The 19267-nt window shown below is 42.1% G+C and overlaps 1 protein-coding gene across 3 annotated transcripts in view; it reads left to right on the top strand.

Moving 5' to 3' along the window:
• LOC141775169 (receptor-type tyrosine-protein phosphatase gamma-like) overlaps positions 1 to 19267 on the top strand; it is a 457885-nt gene that overhangs the window by 94814 nt on the left and 343804 nt on the right. For all 3 annotated transcript variants that reach the window (XM_074648278.1, XM_074648289.1, XM_074648268.1), the window contains exon 2: positions 11378 to 11494. In XM_074648278.1, coding sequence (XP_074504379.1) covers positions 11378 to 11494 — 117 coding nt within the window. The remainder of the gene's footprint in view (positions 1 to 11377; positions 11495 to 19267) is intronic.

The following is a 19267-nucleotide window of genomic DNA, read 5'->3' as shown; positions in this document are numbered from 1 at the left end:
AATCGAATAATATAATACTGGCAAGGGCCATTTGTTTGCCTGTTGAGTATTTTTTACTTTTGAATCTGTTTGCTTGTAATACTTTAACTCTTTTATTTTAGCGACATTTTGAATATAAGGACTTTTTACTTGTACATTGTTGTATTGCTACTTTTACTTAAATAAAGGATGTGATTACTTTGTGAGAACGAGCGGGGTGTGTGAGTGAAGGCAGGCAGGCAGAGGAGCAGAGACTCCGGCCCTGGAGACCAAAGCTACGGTCTCCCCTGTGTCTTCTGACCGCGGTGGAGAGGCTGAAGCAGGAAGGGTTGACATTGTTTAACAGACGGGCTTCACTAGATAGAACTTTGCGGTTTTGGTGCTTCCGAGTAGTTTGTGTTGGAGTCTGAGTCTGAACAGCGTAGGGACACCGACCCGCAATGATTTATACGTGTTAGGACTTACAAACAGTACCTTTTAATATGATCATCATCTCTGACTTTCAGTGGAATTGCATTTTGATTATACAATATTATTGTTTTACAAAATGATGTTGTCCAACTGATGACTCAGCAAATTGTAATAAAAAAAATCATCTCTTTTTCTCAGAGCTGCTGGTAGAGCTTTAGATTTAACATTTAGTTTCATTCCAGACTCCATCATCCTCACACCCTCATATCTATGTGGTTAGCCACCAGCAGGCTGCAGGACAACCATTATCCTCCCCCCCCCACACACCTCCCTGCCAACCTGCTGTAGCACGACAGCTGGTGATAAAGCAGCACACCTCGTCCAGAGAGCAGCTCCACTCCGGAGGTGGAGTTAAGGCTAGCATCAGCGTATGTGTGTGTGTGTGTGTGTGTGTGTGTGTGGTGGATGTCCTTCAGCACTAAGAGCATTGGAGGGAGATGTAAAGAATGCTAATGAAGTGAATCACCAGAGTAAGGACTGACTTGGCTAGCCCTGGCATACATACACTGTATTTCTGTGTGTGTGTGTGTGTGTGTGTGTGTGTGTGTGTGTGTGTGTGTGTGTGTGTCTGCTTTCCCATGCATTTGAACACCCTGATGTTCGCTCTCTCTCAAGTCAAGTGAAGAGAGAGCAAGTGAGAAGTGGGCGAGCCAAGGTTAAGCACAGGAACACAGTGACGGGCTGTGCATTTTAATTAAGGCTTGAGCAAACACTCTGCAATTCCCCTAAATGGCCTCCCGTGATGGATGACAGGGACCGGTGTTTTCGCTTTTTCTTCTCAAGAGGAACTTTTGTGCGAGCGGCAGTGTGTTCGGACACAAAAGGCCGGGCCAGCCAAAGTCCCTCGCTCCTTTAAGCTTTATTGACTCCTGGCACTACATGCCGAGGGAGAGTGTTGGAGAGAAGATGAGTTACCTTGGTACACATCTCCAATCCATCTGCTATGCACTTTCAAAGTGTGTGTGTGTGTGTGTGTGTGTGTGTGTGTGTGTGCGTGTGTGCGTGTGTGCGTGTGTGCGTGTGTGTGGATGTGTGTTTGTATTCTGTATCAGTATAACAAGAATCTGTCTACCAAAAGTCCACCACTGTACACCGGCACCGGCAAGATTTCACATTTCAACAATATTGTTTGTAAACTCCGCTGGACCCACAGTCGCTCCGACGTTACTAACTCTGATTGTTCAAACGGACCAAACTTTTTTCAAAAATTCTTGTGGACATCCCAAACTTTCGAAATATGTTGATGATATGACGGAAAAGGTGCAGCCATAAAAAAAAATATGATGTCTTAGAATAGAATATTTCAGTCGGGCTGTCGGAAAACACTTCATTGTTCACTCCACTTGCCAACAGTTTGACACAATAATAGATCATTACTACAGATTATACTGTATTGTTCATATACCATAGCTGCTCATAACTACAGTCTGAACAATAGACGCTGTATTTTTCACTGAAGGGCGCTAGTACATATATTTTTTACACACAGAATGTATACACTGAATTGTGGAATATACCTAAGCATCCACAGTAAATAATATTATCTGTTATATCATTGGATCATTATCTCCGGTGCATTTAATTATATGTGAGCAGGATTTTAACGTTGTAGCTGGTCAGGTGGAGCTACTATTAATGACTTTATATTCTCTTGGGTAGTTTCATTCATAACAGTGCATCACATTTTAGAAAAGGTCAAATGTTACGTATGTTAAAGGTCCCATATTGTAAAAAGGTAGATTTTCATGTATTTTATATCATAAAGCAGGTTTAAGTGATATATAAATACTGTGAAAGTATCAAAACACTCAATCCACAGATAAATACACACAGCCCGTATTCAGTGTTTTTGAAACAAACCGTTAGGATTTCTGTCCATTTGTGATGTCACAAATCCACAACATTTAGACCATTTCACAGTTTTAAACGTAAACATGCTAAATGTGTCCCAGTTTATTTCCTGTTGCAGTGGATGTAAATAACATCAGCTGACAGGATGTAAACATGGACCCAAGCTGTTTCCTTGCAACGCAATTCCATTGAAATGAGCTAAATCGGAGCATTTCAGACAGAGCGTGAATATAGGTATATTTAGACAGACAGTATGAGAAAAATATTGAGTTTTTTGAACATTAAAGCATGTAAACATGTTCTCGTAGAAACCCAAAATACTAACATGAACCGGAAAATTAGCACGATGTGTCCCCTTTAAGTTGTAATCGGCAAGTAGCTGTAAAGTGTAGTGGAATATAAAGTACAATATGTCCCTCAGAAATGCACTGGGAGTTGTATCAAGAAGCATTTTTTTGTTGTAAAAGATCATTGATTTCTTTTTTCTATGAGCAGATAGCTTGAGAGGGGGAAAAAAAACATGTTTTTTTCTCTCTCCCTGCCTTTATAAGGACATTTCCCTTTAATGTGGTACAATGAGAACACTCCGTAGTGCTGTAAAGTGCTGGGCGACAGCTGAGTCTGACCAGTGGCTCCCTTGACTTCTCAGGGGACTTGTAGTGGCAGCAATAAGCCCACAACCTGTGCACTGCAGCGGGATGCTGCACAGCTCAACGAGCCACTGTGGTGGCGTTAGAGGAAGAGCATTTTAATATGTTTGATGAAGGAAAATAAAACGGGGGTACTGCCTGTGTGAATGCTAGGGCTGGGTATGGAGCCTCAATATAGTTTTACTACTGAATGAATAGTGCCCATAACAGCAGGCATTTAAAAAAAGTGCCAGGTGCTGAAGGTCGTCACTGAATGCTATAGGTAACAAATCATGCTAGGTAGCAAAGCATGCTAACTTGTTTCTTTAATCAGATATTTGATCTCATTTAAAATTAATTTGTTCATGCTGTGCTGCATTTTATTGAAACTAACTGCTTGTTTCTGCTAAAAGCATCAATCCCTGGTAGAAATTGAACTTGTTGAGCCCCTGATATTGTGTCCAGTAGTGCCCATAAACTCTCAACATGTCAGCCAGCTCAGAGCTGAAGAGACACCAAGATTTACAGGCCGTACCGAGTTTCAAAACATCAACAGTTAACAGAGAAGTGAAGCATTAAGGGGGACATATCATGGAAAATAGGTAGGCCTATATTCAGACAGACAGGATGAGAAACAGAATGTGTTTTTGAACATTAAAGGGCCCATATTGTGCACATTTTCAGGATCATACTTGTATTTTGTGTTTCTACCAGAACATGTTTACATGCTGCAATGTTCAAAAAACTCTTTATTTTCCTCATACTGTCGGCCTGAATATGCCTGTATTTACCCTTTGTCTGAAACGCTCCGTTTTAGCGCATTTTGACGGAATTGCGACGAAATTGCAACAGAATTGCGTTGCTAGGAAACAGCTTGGGTCCATTAGTACTTTCTGTCAGCTGATGACATTCACATACACTGCGACACATTTAGAATGTTTACGTTTAAATCTGTGTAAAGGGTCTAAATATTGTACATTTGTGACATCACAAATGTACAGAAATCCTGACGGCTTGGTTCAAATGCAGAGTTTCTGAATATGGGCTGTGTGTATTTCCCTGCGGATTGAGTGTTTCAATACTTTCACAGTATTTATATAGCACTTAAGCCTGCTTTATAATAAAAAAAAACAACATGAAAATCTCACTTTTTTATAATATGAGACCTTTAAAGCATGTAAACATGTTCTAGTAGAAACCCAAAATACAAGCATGAGCCTGATATGTCTGTATAGTTTTGATATTGGTGCTGAACATTACAGGACTGTGTCAGTGTTTAGAACACACACAATGCTGCAAACATTAATTGGCCACTGTATGGCATTTTAGCATAAGGATGGTACATACATTTCCATATATATACTGTATGGCTTGACTGTTCTATCTTCCTCTCTATGCTGTGTGGTGATGCAGATGAGCTCTGACAGAGAAGAGGCTTTAGTCCGAGAGCGTAGAGGGGCAGTGGAGGGAGGAGAGGGATGGATGGAAAGAAAAATTAAGTTTCTCTGTGGACCTATACTGCACTAGTTTATGAAGAGAAGTGTGCGTGTGTGTTTTTGTGTTTGTGTGTGTGTGTGCGTGCGTGCGTGTGTTTGATGACCTGTTTGTAGAAGCATGGTTCTGAATTACTTTTATTCCCAGGTCTCTTGGACCTTGGGAAAGGCACGTCCCCATTTGTCACGTTCTTGTCAAAAGTCCTGATATTGTCTATAAACATGTATGTGTGTGTGTGTGTTTGATGACATGTTTAATGTCGCCATGAATAAAGATCACAACAAAGCATTTTGTTATAATAAGAAAACATTCTCTGTACAAGAAAATCGTACTTGGTGGCAGCAGGTCTGTTGAAAAGCTACTAGGGAAGTAGTGCGCTAAGCTACCAGTAAACGCTACGTGAAGATTTACTACATTGAAGCTACCTGCCAGGAAATTTAGATAGACGAGCTACAGCAACATGGCAGAAGTAAATTACTGCATCAAAGCTATTTATTATTATTTAAGTTAAACAGGTCATAATTCTCTCTCTAATATCTATTTTATATTGCTGTGAAAACATCTCCTTCAAACAACTGGATTTATTCAAGTTTCTCACCAAAGCTACATTTTACAAGATTACATTTGAATGCATCATGATAACATTAGAATTTATCTTTGCCCAATTTGTTTCTACTGAATAGATCTTGAACACTTCATAATGGAGCTCAATGCGACTTCTATTAATGTTAGCTGTTAGCTTTGTTATTTAGCCAAGCAGGTGCCCACCGGTATGTTTTGTTTTAGTCGCGTGTCCCGCGCCTGGGAGTTCACGGGAGGTGATTTGGAAAATATAGCTTGTGTGGAGGCTACCTCACTACTTGATCCATAAAAGAGCTATACCGAAAAGCTATTTGAATCAGAAAGCAGCGACGCTACTGAGAAATGTCGCTAAGTGCAGCGCTGCCATACGGACCAACACTGGGATTGTATATCAGGACAACTAAAACATGTTTCCATCTAACAGTTTAGTTATCATTCTAAATATGAACTGCTAGTGACCATAGCAACGATGCTGCAGCTTCCTGTCACATTACCATAAACTAACTTTACCATGTTTCAACCACAAATAGTTGGCGTAAAGACTCACATCATGCACAAGGTCCACTCTGGATCACACAGTGGACTAAAATATCGTTCTTGTTGTCGTGCAGCATTGCAGACGGGATCGTCATCGGTATTTAGACACTAAGTAGGATTCTTGTCTACTCTGAAGCTCTCTCGGAGATCATTTTCTGCTTTGGTTAGACAAAGTGACATGCAAGATGTGTTATTGTTCCTTATAGGACAGCTTGTTCATGTCATTGTCTTTATCCGTGTCGTCTTTTTGATCCACGTCTCCTCTTAAAGTGATTCTATCTATCGAACTATTAATGATAAAAGCTTGTCCTTATCACGAGCGAGCTTTCTTCTTTTGACGGTATAGATCTCGTAGTTATAATGTTCAAACCTTCCTGTCATAACAGCAGCTCTGCCTTCCTCTAGTTCTCCTCTTTTTAGAGCTCAGAAGTTAGTGAGACTGACAGCAATGTGAAAAAGCCTGAAAAATTCCAACGCTCTCCTCAGCGCTTCCTCTCTTTGTTTTACCAGAGCTTATTCATTCTCTGTGGGGATGAGCACCAGCTAAATGCCTATAATGTTAATATTTATACACACGTACAGTAGAGTCCCGAGCATTGTCTTTATTTCTGTGGTGAAAATGTTCCCCATGACACCATCCCCCCGTCTCTTCGTCTTCCCATTCTCCTATTCTTCCCCCTCAGCCCAACAGTAGGCCTCTGTTCATCTCTTTTCCTCTCATCCTCTGCCGCTGCCTGGTTGCCATGCAGCGGGCTGTCCATCAGTGACCCGGTAACTGTTGCTAGGAGAGGGCTGCAATTTTTATCGTTTGTGCTTAATTCTCCTCCTATTTATACGCTCTCCTCACTCCCTATTCCTCTCCCTGCGGCTTCTCCTTCACCCTCTCTGTGGCTTTCTTTAAGCCCGTCTCTTAGCTTTTATCCCCATCTCCTCCTCCTCGTTCTCACCTCCTCCTCCTCCTCCTCCTTCTCCTCCTCCTGCCATTCTCATCTGTCATTCCTCTGCGTCCTCATCTCCTTCAATGACCCTCACCTCTGTTTTCAATCCGCATGTCGTCTCCTTTCGCCGTCACTGACTTAAACATTTGTTATTCTTGTGGTAGAAGCCCGTCGGAGAGAAGAACCAGTCGACTCTTTTGTCAGTCAAAGCACTTTTTTTTTTTTAGCTGCGTCATTGTTGCAGGAGCAACAGCGTGGCAGGCTGTACACGTGAGTCTCAAAATAACCTAATCACAAAACTGAGCGACTGTGATGGAAGTATAGAGAAGGGTAGGTGGAAACCGAGGGCAGTGCGTGGCAGTCTGTCGGCTGCTCCGACCCTCTCAGCTCTGGTGCTGACTATTAGTGGAGTCGGCTGAACTACTTGTGAAACCAGACGCTGTGGTACAACCTCCACTATAATGCCCTCCGGGGTGTGTGTGAGTGTTTGGCTGACTTTAAAACTCAACTATGACCAGGACACACACTTCTACTTTGAAATCTGATGTTTTCACATCCCAGATGATGAACAAAGGCAGTAAAATGTGTTTACAGGTAAAACATGAGACCAATATATGGCTGTTATAGGAGTTCAGTGTGGGGCAGCTGAACTGACACTAGGGGAGTGAATTATATATTTCTCATATTTGTAGGTAAGGTGTTATGGAGAAAAAAAACATTAGTAATAATGTTATATAGTAATAAGTGTTTATAAAACTACAAAATATAGATCGGAAATAGCATGAACCACAGGCACATGAGGAATCAATCTATGAAGGACGACCCCCACCCAAAGAGTAATTAGTTAGTAACTAGCTTGTCCAACACTGGATAGATCGGCTTAAGGCAGAAGTGGACGTAGTCACCGTGACCCATTGGTTTGTTGACTATGGTTTTGAAGCATCTTGGCCGTCGCCATCTTGGTTTTGTGGAACCAGAAGTGACACGAGAGGTCGGAGTTAGTTTCAAGTCTTTTTCGTACAACACAATGTTTTTTTAGTAAATTATGGTTTTCGTCTGAGATCTTTAACCCTCTCACGGTGTGTTTTCAGTTCATTAAAGTTACCTAAGACTGTCTTGTTCAGCGTTCGGTTGTACTTAGCTCCACCCTCTCGTGTAACTTCTGGTTCCAAAAAAACAAGATGGTGACGGTCAAAATGCCGAACTCGAGGCTTCAAAACCGTAGTCCACAAACCAATGGGTGACATCCTGGTGACTACATCCACTTCTTATATTCAGTCTATGGATTGAGACCATAAACTCCTGTTTACAATATTTGCTGAAGTAATAAATCAATGGTGTCAGATCAGTCTCAATTTCAACAAAGGATAACAAAATAGCAACGCACAGGTGCTGGTGGTCTCTCCTTCAACATTGTGGATGTAACCTGCATCTCTTTGTTTGGATTCTTTTGGGACTCTTTACAGACGTATCTGCCCACGTTAGATTGTTTCAACACTTATCTGGGGTGCATAAGTCGAACTTTTGGGACCACCTCACCAAAGCTAGCTGTCTGACTACTTTCCATGAATCCTTCTGTGTGCATTCATTAACATTAAGACTGATCTGACTCAGGTGAGAAGTAGGCTCATTTTCTCATAGACTTCTATACAATTGGACTTCTTTTTGCAACTGGAGGTGTCGCCCCCTGCTGGCTGTTAGAAAGAATGCAGGTTTAAGGCACTTCAGCACTGGCTTTTACCCTTCTGTTCCAGCAGCCTCCTTAACACAATAGATTTGGATTCATGAGGAGCTTTCAGAGCATCAACAGGGCTGCTGTTGTTTTTTTTTATCTTTACTGATATGATGAGTTTCTCAAATTGTACTGGTTAGCTTGGTGTTAGTATTAGCTATTGCATTTATTTATTTACCTAAAGCTAGTGGAAAAAACGTTGGCGAGGAACAGGGTTGGAACTACAGGTACTCTATACAGTATATGTAGTTAGGAACACAGTTTGGGAGTTTGAAAGGGAAGCAAATGAGGTTAGCTTGTGGATGTCCAACTGTTTTGGTTGTTTTTTTAAGAAGGAGATCGTGGTACTGCTGATACTGCTGCAGAGCAATTTGGGAAAGCTGTGGCTGTCATGAAATGATTGAAGGACAATGCACTCAGAGGCTTTAGAGAGGTCAGGTGTGTGTGTGTATGGGAGGAGGGGGGGGGGTTACTGAAGGCAGGAGTAAAAGGCAAATTGAGTGAAAGACAAGAAAGAAAGAGGGAAGGGGAAAAAGAGGAAGATGTGTTAGGCGAGGATGAAGGGGGTTAGGGCGGGGTCTTTGCATAATTACATTTTCTGTTCTGAGCAGTATTGGGAATCAATAATGTAATTCATAGAAAAGCCATGGAGCTGCCTCTCATTGGCATTCACAGACATGAGCCACGCTTACATCCCAAAGAATTAAAACAAAAGGGGGGGGGGGGGGGGGGGGGCAGACTTTGAGTTTCCATTACAACATGATTGATGTTTTCAGGTTTGCCTTGTGTCCTGAAGAGACAGCTTGGTGGACTGTCCCTATACTGAATCAGATATCACACACACACACATCCCTGTGTTCCCAGAACCACAGCTGGTCATTGTGGGGTCAGATGGGACATGCAGTTCCTACTCCAGATGCTGCCACCGTGTATTTATAGTGGACTAAGGTGAGATTCCCTGCACAGGAAGACGTGACAATGTAAAAAGTGGAACTCAAACACACTTATAAACACACGCCACGCCTTTAAAGGGGACATATCATGCTCATTTTCAGGTTCATACTTGTATTTTGGGTTTCTACTAGAACATGTTTACATGCTTTAATGTTCAAAAAATACATAATTTTTCTCATCCTGTCTGTCTGAATATTCCGTTTTAGCGCATTTCGACGGAATGGCAACGGAATTGCGTTGCTAGGAAACAGCTTGAGTCCATGTTTACATCCTGTCAGCTGATGTCATTCAGATACACCGCAACAGGAAATAAACTGGGACACATTTAGAATGTTTACGTTTAAAACTGTGTAATGGTCTAAATATTGTAGATTTGTGACATCACAAATGGACAGAAATCCTGAAGTGTTTCAAACGCACAGTTTCTGATTACGGGCTGTGTGTATTTATCTGTGGATTGAGTGTTTTGATACTTTCACAGTATTTATATATCACTTAAACCTGCTTTATAGTATAAAAGACATGTAAATCTCACTTTAAGATAATTCAATGTTTTTAAAATTGGACCCTATTTCCCCATGTTTTTGTGTCCAAGTGACTTAAAAACACTTGAAATTGGTCCAGTTTTGAGAGAGAACGCTGCAGATAGCAGCCGCTAAACAGGCTACAATGTAACCCTATATCGTGATAAACAAATGAGTATTTGGCTGCGATGGCTGCAGGGTACTCAGACTGTATCGAGAGTCATTCGTTGAGACTGGGCAGATTATTAGTAGTCTTCCCCTGAGGGTTTGCCCCCTATACTTTGACTCCCAGGCTCCACACTAAATGTTCTGTGAGTGTAATGCCAATGTTACTAGCAGCAAAATGCTTAGTGTACATATTGCAAGAAAATATAATTGAATATAACTTGAAATATATAAGGTGAACTTGCTTGATGACTCTTGTCAAATAATTCCCTCACTTGAAGTGAAATGTAAAAGAAAGACCTTTGGACTGTGTGTACTGTGTTCTGACTGAGGCCTTTAAGACATGCTATAAATGGAAAGTTAAAGGTGGCCTTCAGCGGGTCTAAAAAGAAACTCGTAGCTTCCTTTTAGCATGATTGTTGTCCTGTGAAAGATCTTTAAAAGACCAAATCAGTCGACAACGTTACTTTCTCCCGTCGCCACCGCCGCTCTCTCTCCCTCGCTTCACCACTCACTTCCCTCGTACACACACACTCTAAGCACTGGCTCTGCTCCAAATGACCTACGCTACTCTTACAACAGCTGGCTCTAGAGAGGGCCATTTGCGTTTTCACGTCGGCCACCGTAGCTCTCCAACACGCTTGGCACATGGGAGAGGCTTCAGTTGGTTACAATCTCCTCACCTCAGCGCTAGATACCGCCAGATCCTACACAAATTCCTTACAAATTTGCAATTAATCAAATTACAAAAAACGGTTGACATATAGTGAACCTGGGACTTTTGGGGCCTCCAGATGTCTGTGGGTCTTTGGGTCTTGGGGCCCTGTTTTGCAATTTTCAAAATCATTATCTAGACCAAAGGACCAAAGGGCCTTGGGCCACAAGAAAAACAGATTTCATCATCACACTCTCTAAGTGAATGCTCACATTGATACATAATACAAAGACATTATGAAAACACCATATTATGTGTCATCTTGCCACCTGCAGAGGATGTACCTAAATTTAGCTACTCAGAGAACGGTCTAAATTAGACACTGTACATGCCATCTTTCATTATTAATGCACAACGTTTACGGAAACGTGTCAAGTCTGTTCTTTAGAATCACACTAATATTAAACCCTAGATAAGAAATGCCAGAGCAGGCCCTCAACAACAACGGACGAAGCTAACGTGTCACTGTATATTCCTTTCTGGTGTTTTTTGTCTGTATTGTCTAATATTGGTAGGTATTTTTATGATGCTGCGAAATCCTTTTTGGTCTGAGGACTGAGGTTGTCCTTAAATGTATGTGAGGTAGCTTGGTCTGTTTTCTAGTTCGTTAAGTTCCAGAGTGTAGTTATTCTTTGTTGTTGACCTTAGGGTTCCTACTGTGAATGTTAATATGAGGCAGCTTGCGTGGTAAGGCAGCTAAGGACACAGTTGGCTGTCATCCTGCCCAGTAGGTGTCCAGCCAGGGCTGCAGAGTGCTGCTGCAGCTTATGCTAACCTGCCTGTCCTCGTCTCTTCCTCCCCTGCAGCGCTGACAGGAAGCCAAGCCGAGTCCCAAGCCCCTATCCAAGGCCTAGACAGAGCCACGGTCGACGGGACGCGACTCCGGAGAGCCACCACCGAGGAGACCTACTGGGCCTACTCAGGTGTGTGTGTGTGTGTTTGTGTGTGTGTGTGTGTGTGTGTGTGTTTGTGTACTGCTTTCTCTGTGAGAACCAGTCTGAGTCTTTCCAGTGTGGAAATTGTGATGAAAAAACCTGAATCTTTTCAGTACTGGTAAAAAAGCCGGAAAAATGACAAGACAAGCTAGAAGAAATTATATTTTCCATTTTGATATTTGTCTTTTATCCAGAAAGCTGTCAGAAATACGACACATCTAGCAGCTGAAAGGACTACATTTAGGATCAGATTCGATGGTTGAAGTATTTTCAATGGGAAGCTTTTGAAAGGCTCCAAACTCTCCTGAATTTTGAGAGCTACCAAATGCAGTCCCCAGGTCATTGGGTTACGTAAGGTGCATGCAGCAACACCTATCGTAGAAATGTCTATATGAAGCTGAGGATTTTTTTTTAATGTCCGAAAAATGGGATGTCCCAGGTGTGTAGGTTCAGGTTGTAGGTTTTCTGACTTGGCCAAATTGCCAAAAATGAGCAAATATTAAAAAACTGCACCAACAGAATACATTTTAGTCAAGAGATTGTCATCAGTTGTGTTAACACAAAAGCAATGGCAGTAATTATATAACCTTTGATAATCAAATGAACTGGGTCTTCATGCGCCCACAAACCATCATCCAAAGGGTAAAGGGACCAGAACAATGTCATAGTTGGCACAGTTATGTGGTCTATACGGTATTTATATATACTTCTAATTAAAGGTAAGTTATTTTTCTATCGTTGGTCGGTGTTTCACCCTGATTGGCTCGGAGTGACCAACGATGAAAGCTCCAATGGCACCACGTCCGTCCGTATTTTTTGGCGTTACACACAGGAAGTTTCTCAGGTTTGCTTATCAAGGCAGAGCTTACAAATACCAAGCCATCCCATGTGGGCTGTCATTAGCCCACCAAGTGTGTGGATGCAGTCTCTGTCTCCATTAAGGAACTATAGCATCAGAATATTCTCGTACAGAGATGACAATCTGATATGCTGATGTTCCGCTACGGTGATAAATCTCTTCAGGGATCTTGGGTTCAATATAAACTGGACCAAGAATCCAGTAGAACCCACGCAATGTACAGTATCCTTGGATGTCAATATAGACAGTGTTTCTCCCTTCTCCGGCAGGGGAAAGTCGTGTCGTTCAGACTATGCCTGCACCTGCTCGGCCTGATGGTGTCAGTGATATCTGCTGTACATTTGAGGCTTCTATGGTTGAGGGATTCATTTGCCGGCATTGCGTTTGGGCCCACGCCATCACCTCAGCTGCAAAGTAAAAATAACAGGGCGTGCATGGTGGCTCTCCGCCGTGGGAGGACTGGACGGCTCTTGCGTCAGGTATACTGCTGGGGGCAGTGTCATCCAGGGATAACCATGGCAAAAGATGCGTCCCTATCAAGGTGGGGGGGCGACCAGGTTGGGCAGAGCAGTGAATGGGGCACATGGGGCCCGAGGCTGGTTCAGGCTCACATAAACGTCTTGGAGCTTTGGGCAGGGGTTTTTGCACGACAGCATTTTCTGCAATTTCTTCAAGGTCTATTGGCTCTGATTGATTGTCGAACTTCGGATCCAGGAGGAACAATGCGGATTCCGTCCTGGCCGTTGAACAGTGGACCAGCTCTTTACCCTCGTGGGGCTGTTGGAGGGGGTATGGGAGTTTGCCCATCCAGTCTACATGTGTTTTGTGGACTTGGAGACGGCTTACGGCCGTGTCCCCGGGGGAGTCCTGTGGGGGGTACTGCTGGAATATGGGGTACCGGGGATCACTGTCATGAGCCATCCGGTCCTTGTATAAACCAAAGTGAGAGCTGGATCCGTATACTCGGCACAAAGTCAAACACGTTTCCAGTGGGTGTTGGCCTCCGCCAGGGTTGTCCCTTGTCGCCGATCCTGTGTGTGATTTTCATGGACAGGATCTCAAGGCGCAGCTGTGGGGAGGAGAGTGTCCGGTTCGGGCACCTCAAAATTGCGTCTCTGCTCTTTGCAGATGATGTGGTTCTGTTGGCTTCATCGAACTGTGACCTGCAGCATGCACTGGGGCGGTTTACAGCGGTCCGGCGTCTGCAGTTATGCGGTCGCTATACCGGACCGTTGTGGTGAAGAGGGAGCTGAGCCGGAAGGCAAAGCTCTAGATTTTCCAGTTCATCTACGTTCCAACCCTCACCTATGGTCATTAGCTTTGGGTCGCAACCAAGTTAGCTAAACTTGTTCTTACATCACAGGCTCCGCCGTAGCCTACTCCGTCGATACTGTTGCAGGTGTAAAACGGAAGATAAATTGTTTTGAGTGAAATGACTCGTTTCACTATCAGCATTTGATCGATTCGGTCCGATAACATGGAACATCTAGAAGAGCCTCACGATTGAATCATTTTATCCCCATTCAAGTTAGCATGTAGGGCTAAACCAGAAGTTAGCCGGCTCGGCCAAGTCTCTAGAGTTGACCAACAACAAGTTTTGTATACTGTGCATACGTTATCAACCCTCACCTGTGATTGGCTGTGGTTTCAGAGCCTTCAGCGGTCACGCCCCCAGCGTTTCAGGGACCAGAATACTGCTTATATTTTCATGATTTTATATTCTTTGCAATATTTTAAATCATTCAAATTTGACGGGGTGGTTAATAACACATTTTTTCTGTGGTGTGACAAACTCAGAACACATATTTATTTTTGCTTCATCCAGACCTTAAAGCTTGCTAGATTAGGCTTTGCGTTAAACGTTAGAGATTTCCATAAGTGGAAGGTTTCACAGGTACAGTGAGACAACGTTGTGTGATTTAGAGCATGCTGTATGTGTTTTAGAGTTAAGGCAGTTATGTGCCACTGTCCATGCAATATGTTTGCCTTCCTCTTTCTGTCTCTCTCTGTCTCCTTTTTTCATCTTTTCTCTCAGCCGCTCTCCTCGGTGCCCCCTCTAGCCTGGAGGTATCTCCAGGCCCTTTTTTTTATTTTACCAGTGCTTCAGAAGAGGAAGAAAAAGCCACTTCCGCTGTCCCTTTAGAGCCTTTAGTTTTTCAGAGGGGCAGCATTAATCTTTCACCATGCAAGCGATGCAAGCCCCAGGCCCCAAATGATCTTTTAGTTTATTTATTTCAATATTTCCGCTCGCTCGTCTAACCCTAATTGGTGGCCCGTCGTGCCTGCGAGAGTGCATGAGCTTGTGGGCAAAAACAGAGCTGGTGACAGTTTCTCTTAGTGTTCCTGCAGCTGAGGCTAAGATCTACCGATGCTCTCCTGCTGTCCCCCCCGCACATGTTTGATCGCAGCTCTTACATAAGATACTGATGTAACGGTGGGGAGGATCCAGGCAAGAGAGGAAAACAATAGAGAGGCAGCAGGCTGACAAACTGGTGGGTATTTTATTTTATTTTTTTGTCATTGTAAGAGCCACTGCTTTATTTTTGGCCAGTGTTTCGGAAGGTTAGCACAAAAGCGTACACAAACATAGATGTAGGGAAAAGTTTAACAACAGAATCCCCAGTTCAACCTGAACTTAACAATCACAAGCAGTTATTAGGAGGTGGGCGATACGCTTTGTTGACAGAAGGACGTGGGATGTGACCATTGTCACTCATTGCTACACACACTGTTTCCCATTATAGATGATTTTGAGTGATTTCATCTTCTCTGACACACTCTCTCTCTCCTTCTTGTTCTCTCCCTTCCGATGACTTCTCCAAAGTTTCCTAAACTTCCGTCTGTCCTAATTAGCTTGTTCTAATCGCATCGTCCAGAGTTCTGACAAACTTCAATCAGGACCTCAGTGGGCCACGGCTCTTCTGCCCTCTGCCTGATCAGAATGGGAGATTAGAACCTGGCACAATGCTGACGAACCGAGAGTTATCTGGGGACGACCCCGTACCTCCAGAAGGAGAGACAGAAAGACAAAGAGACAGGAAAAGACAAAGATGTGCACACAGTCAACCTTTGCCTGCGCTTCACTATCACAGCGGGATCACAATTAATCTGTATGTATGCCTCGTATGCCGAGAGGCAACGTTAAGAAAATACAAAACTAAACATCAATGACCATTACAAAAACCTTTATTTAACCTTGTTAAATTACCCAGGAGGCTCTTTGTTAGGGAACATTTGTTACATCCTTAGCCTTCACCCTACTGACTGGGGTCCCTGCAGACCCCAGAGGTTGACTTTTTGTCATATCTCACATATGCTTTATTCTATTATTCCAATTGTTCTTTTCCTTTTTTTTGGCAATCAATTTGTTCCCAATGACTTCATTTTCTGTTTTAAAGTGGCAGTAGGCAGTATATTTTTTGCATCATTGCAAAAATTCCATAATAACCTTTCAGCATATTGTAATTCAAGTGTTCTGAGAGATAACTAGACTTCTGCACCTCCTCATGTCTCTGTTTTCAGGCTTTAAAAAGTCTAGCCCGTGACGGGATACTTTGACCAATCACAGGTCATTTCATTGAGGGAGCGTTCCTATTGGCTGTGCTCCGGACATGTGACCAGAACTTGGCTTTCCTTAGACAGATTTCACAATGGCGGCGGCGTCACAAACTTTCTCATTTTACAGCTAAACAGTACACTACAAGTTGATTCTGAAAACATTTGAGGAGAGAAATAGGCATTAACGTAACATAATAATGATTCATATTTGATCAGCGCTGCCTAGTTTGACCGTTTGATCGGAGTTCACAAATGATTGACAGCCGGCTCTCATAGACGTCAGTTGGACAGCGGACTTCAGATCAGCTCTTACTGCTTGTTTTCCTCCGGTCTGTGAAATCTTGCAGATGCCGTTAGGAGCACCGGAGGACACAGAGGCACCTGTTTCATGTACTACTGTCACGATATAGAGACCGGTTTTATAGAAATAACTTTTTTTAATCATATTTGCTCCAACCTCGCCTACTTCAGCTTTAATTATTTTTTAATTTATTTATTTTTTAAATACAAACGGAACCCATAAGCACCCAATTCTGCCTATGCAGTTTTAATAGATGGATCTATCATTATTACTATATTGTGAAGATCTGGGTACCTTATTACTCATCAGTTGAGCCATTTTGGCTTCATGCGCCACTGAGCAACTCTCATAGGAATGAACGGCAGCCTCCACCGCTGTATCCAGTTCTCTTACATACATCCATGGGGCACTCTGTCAGTCATGTTGAAGGAGATGGACAGACATACAAAAATGAAAAATCTAAATTTGAATTAAATTTATTCAAACTTTAATTTGAGACCAATGTTTCTATCTACAGTTTGGGGAAATGCATCTGTTTGCTTTCTTACTGAGAGTGAGATGAGTAGATGATCGATCAGAGCTGGAGTCAGGAAATGGTTAGCCTCTAGCATAAAGACTGGAGGCAGTTAGCCTGGCTCTGTTCAAAAAACATGTAAAAATCATGATTATTTCCCAAATGTTGAATTATTCCTTTACAAGAAACTCTGAAATGGAGATGTACGGTGGGGAAAAATACTCCCATAACCATAATGTTACACAGAAAATAATGAACTATCCAAAAACCAATTAGAATCATGCTCTGTAGATGACTTGAATAGTGCCCAATAATTATTTTATTTTGTCAACTGACAAGAGCACACTATGTGATGTCCAACTGTACATAGAACTGACTGAGAGAAAACAATGAAAAGTGAACTGTTTGTCTTTAGAAGATGGTTCTGTAGGTCACTGTGAACATTAAATGTCACAAACTCTAGGCTTGACCTGTCAGCATGATAGTAGTATACAAATTGCTAATTCATATTCATGTAATACTATATACGGCTTTCTCATGCAGAAATTATAATACTCATGAAGATTGATTGGTGCACTCTATATATATCCAATCGCTAATTATTGGTATGGAATTACGGTGCAATCGAGTGACACTCTAATCAGAGGAATCAAAATGATTATTATGTGAATATTACTTTAAATATATTAACTGGAAGTAATTACGAGGATGAGTCTCAAAGTTTAACTGCGCACATTAACCTCATAGTAGCTCCGTTGGCAAAGCTTTTTCTTAAGATATGCAATATAAACTATATAATATATGAAACAACCCTTACCATGGTATATATACCCATTCCACGTAATTAAAAGTGCTTTGCCGTATAGTAGCGAGACCGTCTTTTGCAATGGGCTGACTGTGACACTCAGAGGTCAAATTGATTGGCTCTTCCTCTCTGGCTGCTGGACAATTGAAATACCAAAGTGCCTGTATTAAAAGACTTTTATTCATTTTTCCATTCAATATGATACACATGTTGGTATTAAAGACTTACCCCTCGTCTTATACCATTCATACACACACACACACACACTCTTGACTGGAAATTAATTTTCAGACCTGCACAATGTCAAGGCTCGCTATTGACGGGAGGAGAGGCAAATCTAATTTGCGTGCTCCTTGTCGAACCCTTTTACCATTCAAGACCAGCCGCCATCAGAGAGTGCTCAGGCCTCCGTGCTGCAGCCTTGAAGTGGGTAAATGAAGATGGAAATTGATGATATGTTGTACAGTCATTTTACTCATGAGGGAAAGCCGTTCCATTTTATTAGCCTGACAGTAAGTGGCGTTGTCTTTCTTTTTTTTTTACGTGCGACAATTGAAATTGCCTACCTAATGGAGCATTAAATTCACAAATAGAAAAAGAAACATCAAGGTGTTCAATACTAACATGTTTTGAAGACTTAAAATAATACAAATATATATATATTTCAATATCATGATTTAAATCATTGATATGATTTCATTCTTTGTACAAATATTACATTAAAGTAACAAAATATGATTTCATTTATAGATCTTGGATTTACTCTTAATTTTTTTCTTGTCTAAAATACCATTAAAGGCCCAAATACCAACAATGAATGTCTGGATGGGCAGGCCATTCACACACCGATGGCGGCTCCGCCACCATCGGTGTGTGAATGTGTGTGTGAATGAGAGGCAAATTGTAAAGCCCTTTGTCCGGTAAGGTAGAAAGGTGCTCTATAAATACAGTCCATTCACCATGTTCCTTCATTCCCATGAACACACACACTAGTTTATTTTGACAGGGTAGGTTTTGGTGGTTTTGGTACCAGTTGGTATCAGCTTTGAGGAATCTGGAATACTTGAAAGGATAGCCATTATGGGAAAATGTGCCAACAAGATCTGTGTGTCCAGTACAGACATACTGTAGGTCAAGGACCTGTTTAGCCTAGCTTAGCACAAAGACTGAAAGAAATGAAATAATGCACCTTCCAACAACTCTAAATCAAAGTTTCATTTACATGTTATATCTTGTTAAAGTCCAAATACACACACACATCTGGTTCTGTTCTTACTACAATGGGTGTCTAGGAAGATGTCCACATGGCCATACATTTACATTTTGGACTGCCGGACCGTATGAGCAGATGATGGAATTGAACTCATGCGGACCCGTGTGACAATGCAGATACAGAAAGTATTATTTTAGCTTTAGCTGGCAAGCTTGTCACCAACCCATCAAAGAGTTAGCATGGCCGAGTTAGGAGTTCCATCTTGGAAACTCCGCCATATAAGGACAGGACTACAATCAACTGTTGGTCAAAAAATGCTACCTGCAGCTTAAACCATGTTTACATTCCTCTATGTGTAAAAGAAACAAACTTAAACATGCAAATAGCACAAGTTCCAGTGTATATTGTTTACTATCGTACACAGAATGTTGGACTGTGCCTTTAACACCCCTCCTATATAGACAACAGACCACTGTATTGTTCTTGCCACACTCACTTTGATTAGGTTTAG

This window comes from Sebastes fasciatus, chromosome 1 (genome assembly GCF_043250625.1).
Source record: "Sebastes fasciatus isolate fSebFas1 chromosome 1, fSebFas1.pri, whole genome shotgun sequence".
Taxonomy (NCBI): Eukaryota; Metazoa; Chordata; class Actinopteri; order Perciformes; family Sebastidae; genus Sebastes; species Sebastes fasciatus.
Note: the sequence above shows the minus strand (reverse complement) of the source record. Positions and strands in the feature narration are given on the sequence as shown.